Raw genomic sequence first — 10275 nt, forward strand, 5'->3', positions numbered from 1 at the left:
TGGATATAACCTTCACTTTGTTCCCCAACCTCCCGTGTAGCACAGCTGTACGTTGTTGTAAGGTGAAATCTTGGCTCCATTAAAACCAACGGCAAAACTCCCATTGATTTCAATGGAGCAAGGATTTAACCCATAGTGGTTTAGACCACTTCGTTAGCAAAGGGCTTTGAGAGATATCAAGATGAACGATGCTGTACTATTAATTCCATGGTTGAGAACACCCTTATTAAACAGTCTATTGCTCTAAGAGACTACCTGAAAGTGTCCCCAAATCTATTCAGTACAGTCCTTCTGCGTTAGTCATTATAGGACAACCCTCTGTTTTGCATCCATTTTTTTCTAGTCCCTTGGGTTGTCAATTGAGATAGGTTCATTGTCCACATGTAAGATGTTACTAGTATTTATTATGCTGGGCTTTTGTCTTTCAGATCCCATACATAGAAACTAGTGCCAAGGACCCACCTCTGAATGTTGATAAAGCCTTCCATGATCTTGTTAGAGTAATCAGGTGAGCCATAAAACACTTTACTCAGTCATCTATTAACCTCCATTGACAGAAGACTCATGAATCATTGGAACACATGGAACCAAGAGCCTGCTCTTTTATTCTTTATTAGGGCTGCTTGTTCTATACCTGCACACAACTATCAAAATGTAGTCATCTTTTAAGGTATAAAATCTTCATTGTCCATGCTCAACATTGTGAGATCTAACTGCACGTAAAAAATTTCAAATATAGTGGATTCACCTGCAGTACCTCCAGACACTACATTAGTGATCAATAATAACAGGCGATATTGGAGTACAAAAACTGTGGGCCAGATCTTCTGCTAACGTAAATCAGCATAACTCCATTGAAGTCATAGAATCATAGAATATCAGGGTTGGAAGGGACCCCAGAAGGTCATCTAGTCCAACCCCCTGCTCAAAGCAGAACCAATTCCCAGTTAAATCATCCCAGCCAGGACTTTGTCAAGCCTGACCTTAAAAACCTCTAAGGAAGGAGATTCTACCACCTCCCTAGGTAACGCATCCCAGTGTTTCACCACCCTCTTAGTGAAAAAGTTTTTCCTAATATCCAATCTAAACCTCCCCCACTGCAACTTGAGACCATTACTCCTCGTTCTGTCATCTGCTACCATTGAGAACAGTCTAGAGCCATCCTCTTTGGAACCCCCTTTCAGGTAGTTGAAAGCAGCTATCAAATCCCCCCTCATTCTTCTCTTCTGCAGGCTAAACAATCCCAGCTCCAAGTCCATGAAGTTATACCAATTTACACTAACGATATATCTGGTGTTATACTGTATTCCTGAAAATCAGATGGAACACCAGAGCAAAGCTCAAATCCATAAAAATCAGAAAATAAAATGTAAAACCGTATATCTACATATATAACCTTCTTCTGCAGACACTCACAGACCTCCTGTCCATTTCCCCTACCCAGTTTTCCACATACATCCTGGGTCACATCCGGACATCCTTAACTGTGACCTCTGTTTTGATGCCAGTAATCTTTTGAGTGTGGCTCGCACCTGTCTTTGAAAATTTGCTCATGGTTTTCCCAGGTGTCCTTATTGTTTTAAGGTTCTGAAACTTTTGATTTCCATAACTCCACTACATGTTTCACCCAGTTGCAGATGTGACTTCAAAATTAAAACTTTCTCTGTGTTGGAAGTAATATAAAGTAGAACCCCATTTAACCGAGGTTAACAGCAGGAGCCCCAGCCTCCCAGGGCTGACAGTCAGCGCCCTGCTGCCCGTTCTCCAGTTTATCTGGATTTTTGGTTCTCTAATCTGGCCCCGGTCCCAGTTAAATTAGATAACTGGGATCCCATTGTATTTAATACATAGCATTTCTTATAGGGCAGTACTCCAAAGTACTTTAGACAGTGGACTGAATAATATTACAGTGGAACCTCAAAGATACAAACACCAGAGTTATGGACTAACTGGTCTGCAAGCAGCATTTAGTCCTGTATATGACCTAATCCACTGGAATCTGACCCCAGAAGTCCTTATTTGTGTATATCATTGGTTTCAGTTGACCTCATGAGGGCTGTAATATAAAAATACAGGATGTGTGGGTGTGTGTATATATATATATATATATATATATATATATATATATATATATATATATATATACGTGTGTGTGTGTGTATAAAAAGAATCCCCATCACTGAAATGCAGCCACCTTTTGTTGTGGCAAGGAGCAGGGAGCTTTGGGGTGTTTGTTTCTGTTTGGCAGTACACATGCATGTCACACAGCAGCTTTTTAAGTAGGGGAGGTGAGTAACCCAACCGAAACTCCAGGAAGAATTTTCATTTGGCAGAATTTAATCACAAAAGGACAAAAACACTAGGATTTTGGTAAGAATGCACCTATTCTAAGATAAGCGCAGGGAGACCTTGAACTGTCACGAGTGGCTAAGGCACCCTTTTCACGTGTAGTCCAAAACACGATACAGATAACAGCATCTAGCATTTGCTGAGCAAAATTACTGGAGAGACAGTTAAACTATTGTATTGTACAGAAGAGTCTTGAAGCTATTTCCACCTCGCTTTTGTCTGCTGACTTTCTGAATCAGTGTAAGTCTGTGAATGAAGATGGCACTGTTTGGATTTCCATTACACTGTCATTTTGATTACAATGTCTGGTTGTTTTCTTGTGGCCAAAACTTGAAGGAATTGGCTATTTTCTAATCTGAAGGTGACATTTCACTTTTTCTACCCACTAAGTAGTGAAACGTAAGCCAATTTGTATGAGAAACACTGTGGTCTACTGGATACGCCATGGGTCTTCCATCTTGGAGAGCAGGGCTTTGTTTCTAGCCTTGCCACTAACTTCGTCCGCAGCCTTTGGAAAATCAGTTTCACTCTCTGGGTGACATCCTGGCCCTGCTGACATTAATGGAATTTTGCCCAGGATTTCACCCCAGTTCTCCAGTTGCTCAATCTGGAATATGAACCTGTTCATGTTTTTCCCCCTCCAACACTTATAACTTCGGGAAAATATTTTGTCTCTGTCTTCTTTTTATGACACCAATTGTGCCACCTGCAGAATCTTTAAAGGCCTTAGGTTTGAATGTTGTTTTTCTCCACTTCAGTGACCTGTATTGCTGCAAACAGATTTCTTCTGTAATCATAGAATCGTAGAACTGGAAGGGACCTCAAGAGGTCATCTAGTCCAGTCCCCTGCATTCAAGGAAGAACGAAGTATTGTGTAGACATTTTCCTGACAGGTGTTTGTCAAACTTGTTCTTCAAAATCTCCAGTGATGGAGATTCCACAACTTCCCTAGGCAATTTATTCCAGTGCTTAACCAGCCTGACCGCTAGAAAGTTTTTTCTTATGTCCAACCTCAACTGCCCTTGCTGCACTTTAAGTCCATTGCTTCTTGTCCTATCCTCAGAGATTCAGGAGAACAATTTTTCTCCCTCCTCCATGTAACAACTTTTTATGTATTTGAAAACTGTTATCAAGTCCCTTCTCAATTGTCTCTTCTCCAGACTAAATAAACACATTTTTTTCAGTTTTTCCTCATAGGTCATATTTTCCAGACCTTTACTCATGTTGTTTGCTCTTCTCTGGACCTTCTCCAATTTGTCCACATATTTCCTGAAATGTGGTGCCCAAAACTGGACACAATACTTCAGCTGAGGCCTAATCAGTGCAGAGTAGAGCAGAAAAATTCCTTCTTGTGTCTTACAACACTGCTGATAATACATCCTAGAATGATGATTGCTTTTTTTAGCTTGTGATCCACTCTGGCCGCCAGATCCCTTTCCACAGTACTCCTTCCTAGGCAGTCATTTCCCATTTTGTATGCATGCAACTGATTGTTCCTTCCTAAGTGGAGGACTTTGCATTTGTCCTTATTGAATTTCATCCTATCAACTCCATTTCTACAGTTTTTGTCCAGATGATTTTGAATTTTAATCCTATCCTCCAAAGCACTTACAACCCCTCCCAGCTTGGTATCATTCACAAACTTTATAAGTGTACTGTCTATGCCGTTATCTAAATCATTGATGAAGGTATCGAACAGAACTGGACCCAGAACTGATCCCTGTAGGACCCCACTTGATATGCCCTTCCAGGTTGATTGTAACCAGTGAGTAGCTATCAGTGGTTCACAGTTTTCCAACAAGTTATGCACCCACATTATAGTAGCTCCATCTAGATTGTATTTCCAAAGTTTGTTCATGAGAAGGTCATGCGAGACAATATCAAAAGCCTTACTAAAGTCAAGATAAACCACATCTACCTCTTCCCACCCACGCCCATAACCACAAGGCTTGTTACCCTGTCAAAGAAAGCTATTAGGTTAATAACTAATGCTATCAGGTGAAGCTATAGTTTTTCCATATGAGGTGGAAGAATTGGCTTCCCCAGCAATGAAACTTGTTAGGCATTTATACACAGGTGCCTCTCTGTTAGTGTTTATCTTACCACAGCTTCAAGTCAGCGTCCATCGAAAGCAGATGGTACTACCCACTCTTCCAAAATCATCTCAAGCTGGCAGAAGGAGGGTGTGGGCAGAAAATTATTGAAGAGTTACAGATACAAGTTGGCAATGTCCCTGGATGTTTCTGAACTATTCTGTACCTTGTAATTAGTAGGCCAGTCATTACTATTTATTATATTGAGCTCTTATCGCTATCCAATGCTATTCTGAAAAATCACTATAATTGGTATGAAGAAGAGGAGTACTTGTGGCACCTTAGAGACTAACAAAATAAATTGGTTAGTCTCTAAGGTGCCACAAATACTCCTTTGTTTTTGCGAATACAGATTAACATGGCTGCTACTCTGAAACCTATAATTGGTATGGTGGCTCTCCCTGTTTGTTGATTCTCAGTGACTCCAGGTCAAATGTTCCCAGTTAACAAATTAAATTTAAAAATGTATATTCTGTATGTGCCACCCCTCCAAATGGACCCCAGGGCCTTACAGTCATGTCTGGGTTCTTTCCTTCGTGTGCATCAGCAGCTGTTATAAAGGTTCCACCAGCCAAATTAGACACCTGATCAGCCTTGTTGCCTTCAGTATAAAAAAAAAATAAAATAAAATAAAAACCTTGTGCATTCATTCAGTTAAAGAACAGAAATGATGCCACATGACTTAGCTGGCCAATCGAAACTAACTACATTTTGCTGAACTGGTTTGAGAAGACTGTTGAAAGACAATCAAGGGTTAGCCACAATCAGAAATAGGATAAAATCATCTGTTACGTTTTTTGTCACAAATTGTTAGCTCACCTGTAGTCAGGAAAATGTCATTTAAAACTTCCTAATACTTTGCACCTATCTCCAAATTGCTTCACAAACATAAGGACCTGGGGCATGAGCCATACTCTGATGGATACCATGGCAACTGGTGGCCAACGGTTGTGCTCCTTCTGAGTAGAGCTGCATTTGGTTGATTCCCAGTTTTTCTTACAAGTGCTGGGATTGGCTGGAAGGAGCCTGGGGCAGTCCACATAGTTGGTGGTACCAGTATCTAACTGGTCAGTAGATCTGTCAGGATCTTCCTGAGCTTCCCTCCGTCCTGCTGTAAATTTGCCATGGAGCATTCTTCCACTGTAACACAGGGCAGGGGCTAATTCTCTGTCTCTGGGATCATCTTCCAGAAATCAGATTTGTATAATGCTGCTAATGTTACCTTGCTTCCTAATCATACTTCTAAACAATAGATTTGGGTCTGGTCAGTTCTCTGAAGAGTTAACTGTCTAGAAAGAACTCACTAAACATGTCTTTCAAAATTTTATCTCAATAGACTGTGATTGGGGGTGAGGGGAAGAAGTCAAGGACCAATCAGTTATCTTTAGCTATGCAGTATTGGCAACCCCAAGCATTGCAAAATCATGCATCAGGCTCCACACATTATAAGATCGGCTGAATTTTGTTTTGGGGTGTAGTTTGGTTTTTTTGTTTGTTTGTTTTTTGGAGGGAGCTTTAGGCTTTCTAGTCTTTGAGCCCTTCAGGGTCTCATTTTTATGCTTTTCTCTGCAACCATAAGGGCTAGTAGCATTTTTAAAAACAAATCAAAGCTAAGATTCTCACATAAGTAACAGGACTCCAGGAGCTGGGGCTTTGAAAAAAGACACCAAATATCTCAAGGCTCGTGATCAAATCACAAGAGTTGGGCTCCCACAACACTGGCTGTGTCCCGTGTCTGGTGTGGCTAGCTTATCCTTTCTGTTCAGCGCTCAGCTCATAACAAGCTGAGGAGGTGGTTAAGGTAGATCCCCAACACACAGATTTGATTTGTTCCTGAGACTATGGTTCGGACCTTTGTGAGTTGCCAAGAAGACACACGGTCTGTGGAATCAAACCCAAGTCTCCTGACTCCTAATCCTGCGTTTAACTACGCAGCCTTCCTTTCTCCTGTTTATTCTGCAACTCTGAGCCAGATCTTCAGCGGGTGTAAACTGGTAGCTCCACTGCAATTAGTGTAAGGGAAAACTATCTAGTGGTTGATGGAGCTGTGTCCATTTAGAGTAGCTGAGGATCTGGCCCTGTGCATAGCAGCCAGTCCCCTTTTCTAAATGACGTGACTCTGGATAGCTTGTAACCTAGAGCATTTGGGAGGCCCTCAGTGACACAGAAGTGTAAATCGAATGGAACTGCAGTAGCATTAAAGATATTGCTCATCCAACACCCACAGAAGTTGCTGACTGAAGTGATTGAGGGCTGCAGTGGAAGACAGTTGCGAGGGAATCCCAGCTGTGCATTTCTGATTGCTTTGATTTCATGCTGCCTGGAGTGTCCTCCTCAGGGCTGGCGTCTGGCAATGACCCAGAGCACTTTCTCCTTCTGAACCACTCAGCACTTTAGATTGGAAAATGTTTTATTTAGCAGCACAGGGCAGAACCCATTTGAACAGCAGGTTTGAAAACACCCAACGCTAATTGATTCCAAATCAATTCATTTGACCTGGGGGAAATTCCAGCCAGATGTAAATCTTTAACAGGCTTTAAGTATCAGAGGGGTAGCCCTGTTAGTCTGTATCCACAAAAACAACAAGGAGTCCGGTGGCACCTTAAAGACTAAGATTTATTTGGGCATAAGTTTTCGTGGGTAGAAAAACACTCCTTAAGAGGCATCTGAAGAAGTGGGGTTTTTACCCACGAAAGCTTATGCCCATATAAATTGGTTAGTCTTTAAGGTACCACCGGACTCCTCGTTGTTTTAACAGGCTTTAGTTCTCCCCTGATTTCTGTTTCTCTGTAGTCCCTTGCTCAGAACTCAGTTTCCCCGGTGGCTGAGTAGGCTATAATGCAGCATGTCCGAACACTAGGGTAACCATATTTACCAGATGACGGGGCCCAGCCTGACATTGGGGAGAGAGGGAAGGGTTGTATTTTAACCAGGACACAGTATATTGCCTTCTCACTTCAGACCTTATAACTCCCGTTGGCATTAATATGTTGTGCATGCTCCTCTCCCCTACCCCTTGAAAACTGGTGAGCCGCTTACCCTGGTAGATCATCTGATGGGGGCAGGGTGAGTAGAGGTCACGCTCCCTCTAGCAGAAGGGGTGAGAATAGCAAATCTCCTCTGACTAGCATGGCTACCCCTCTGATACGCCTCTGAAATGTGTCTCTGCAATCCACTGCCATGGCAACGTTACCCTAGCCCCCTTTTGTAACCTTTGCTGTAGTCACAATACCGTCCGTCCTTCTTCCTAGCAGCTGCTGCTGCTCCAGAGGCTTCCCTTCCCCCATCCCAGATGGATGGCTATTCTTCACTCCTAACTTCATTAACTTCAGCTCCTTGACTCTAATGGGGCAGCTGGCAGTGATCTGGTGAATTATTACTATTATCGAATACCAGGAGGGCCTTTGATGGGTTCAGAGCTGCTCATGCACCCAGGAGGACACTGTCCCCATCTCCGAGAACTAGCAATCTAAGAAACTGGCCAGAAACACGGTACGAGCGCCCTGGATAAATGCAGTGCCTGCTGGTCTGAGCCCAGGAAAAACAGTTTGTTCCTGAACTCTAGTGTGTGTCTCTCTCACTCCATGGCAGTGTGAGTAGGAGCTGTGCCAGGCTATTTAAATTCTCACCAACAGAGTCACATCCCTTTGTTCTTTCTTTGTTTTGGTCCCGTATCTCTTTGTGCAGGAGGGAAGAGGAGAGGTTCACCTGCCGTAGGGGTCTATGAGTGGGGATAGCCATTTCACCGCAGGGGTCTCTTCTGTCTGATTCTTAGGGCTCAAGAGATACTTGTCTATCTGCCCCTAGCCTAAACACTATGGATGGTTCACTGGGTTTGTTTCTTTCTTTCCTCCAAACAGGCAACAGATCCCAGAGAAAAGCCAGAAGAAGAAGAAGACCAAATGGCGAGGAGACAGAGCGACTGGCTCCCACAAACTGCAGTGTGTGATTTTGTGACCCGGGGGCTCTTGGCTCCCCCGCCTGACCTAATGTGAATTAAAAAAGCACTAGCAAAACACACCGTACCACCTAACTGCACCGTAAGGCTTCGAACAGTGGACCTTACACCGAGGAACTTGCCGGGGGGGGGGGAGGGGGAGGTGTTGGACTTGCTAACATACTTGAGCGGCAGCCAGACTGCTGGAGCTTGGCCTGGTTTGCGTGCGGTGCAGAGTGGATTGCAAGCGTGGCGAGGAGGAGGGAATATCCAGGACCAGGACTCTCGGTCAACAATCCCCGGCTCCTTGGTGTTTATTTTAAAAAGTGTGTGTGGGGCGGGGGGGTTAAAGTGTTGGTTTTATCTGCAAACATTTCTTCATGTGACCCATTTCTAGCAGCCGTGAATGACCCTTTGTTTGGTACAGTCAATGTATGTGTGGGGGCAGGGGGAAGGGCTAACCAATTTTTTTTTTTTTTTTTTTTTTTGCTCAGTGAGCACTGGGTTGGAAAGAAACCCAGCTGGGGTTAGTTTCTTTTGCACTGAACTTTCTCTTAGACAGAGATGCCAAAATGCAGTTTCATATGAGAGTGCATTGATTTGAAGGAAGAAAATGAATTCCAGCTGCTCTCCGCACTCCAGACCTTGTGTCAGACCCTGGAGGGCAGCCAGCTCACAGTCCATAAACTCCAGTGTAGAAAAGAAGGGGTGGGGGGTTACCCTCTATGAGGAGGTTCTGTTTCTGTTTTGTATTTTGGGGGCATGTCTGATTCAAAGGGTATTTTGTTAACCTCAAAATATTTAAATTAAAGTAATTTACAAATGGAAGGAACGGACTCGGGGGTTTTTTAAGACAAACTTGTACTGATTTATTTAGAGGAACAGACATTAGGTGCTGCATTCCTCCTTCCAAGTGTGTAAAACAGCCCTTGGATTCCAAGTAGGTCCCGGAAACTCCCTTGCCTTTCCCTGCAAAACCATAACTACACAATATGGAGATGGCTAACTGGTTTGTTCTCCCCATCCAAGTTCTCAGTTAGGAGGACTGGCTCCATTTTCTTACTCTTTTCCTTCTCCCACACTTTCGGTTAGTTCCTGCTGCCTTCGACATCATTTTGGAGTTTTGCTCTTGACTCAGATGGGATTTGTCCCTTCATGACTTTAGTGAGCCATTAACAGCATGGAGATGAAAGATGTCGGACCCTCAGAGCAGGTGCAGGTGTTCAAGCTGCCTTCCATCACCTCACTGAAGTGTTGACCTTAGTCCTGAGAGACCATCTTTCAGGTTGAGGGAGGAATGAAATATCCATTCAGTCCTTGGCCTCTCTGACTGCTAATTGTGGTGGTGGTTTTTTAAATAGAATGGACAGTCGTCCACCGGACTGAGACCACCAATTCATTCAGCGTGGGCTGCCAAACCCTCTGTAAGAGTAACAATGTTCACTTGTAACCAGCCCAGGCTGGACTGAGTTCTATTCAGTTATGCCTTATTTGGCATGACAAGCTATAAAAATGTTACCAAAGCGTGAAAGCCAGAAACACTGGGTATCTGAAAGCTGTAGATACGAAACATAAAGGATGTGCCCATGATGGGGCTTCACCAACTTGCCTATCTGCATTTGTCCCTGTGTCCATTTGTCATTATTGTCTTTTTTTTTTTTTTTTTTATTTGGGCCAGGCTGTTTCATAGCACATCTTTGCACAATTCTCCTTGCCGTGAGTGAGTTCACTTTTCGGACAGGTAAATAAAAGGAATGAAAAATCCTAACCAGATTATATTCTGCTATGTCATGCTAGTAGATTTTGTTCCTTGGCTGGTAATTGTGTAAGGCTGTTTTGCCAGGCTGAATAGTATAATGCTATCTCAGCTGGTGTTTTCCTTCCTCCTAGGTTGCA

At 43.2% G+C, this 10275-nt stretch overlaps 1 protein-coding gene across 3 annotated transcripts in view; it reads left to right on the forward strand.

Annotated features, from left to right (window-relative positions):
- Positions 1-9207, forward strand: part of MRAS (muscle RAS oncogene homolog) — a 60043-nt gene extending 50836 nt beyond the window's left edge. For all 3 annotated transcript variants that reach the window (XM_084643819.1, XM_084643817.1, XM_084643818.1), the window contains 2 exons: positions 429-508; positions 8303-9207. In XM_084643819.1, coding sequence (XP_084499945.1) covers positions 429-508; positions 8303-8399 — 177 coding nt within the window. In that variant the 3' untranslated portion in view covers positions 8400-9207. The remainder of the gene's footprint in view (positions 1-428; positions 509-8302) is intronic.
- The last annotated feature ends 1068 nt before the right edge of the window (positions 9208-10275 follow it).

Source organism: Lepidochelys olivacea (genome assembly GCF_965140295.1).
Source record: "Lepidochelys olivacea isolate rLepOli2 genome assembly, chromosome: 11".
Lineage (NCBI taxonomy): Eukaryota > Metazoa > Chordata > Testudines > Cheloniidae > Lepidochelys > Lepidochelys olivacea.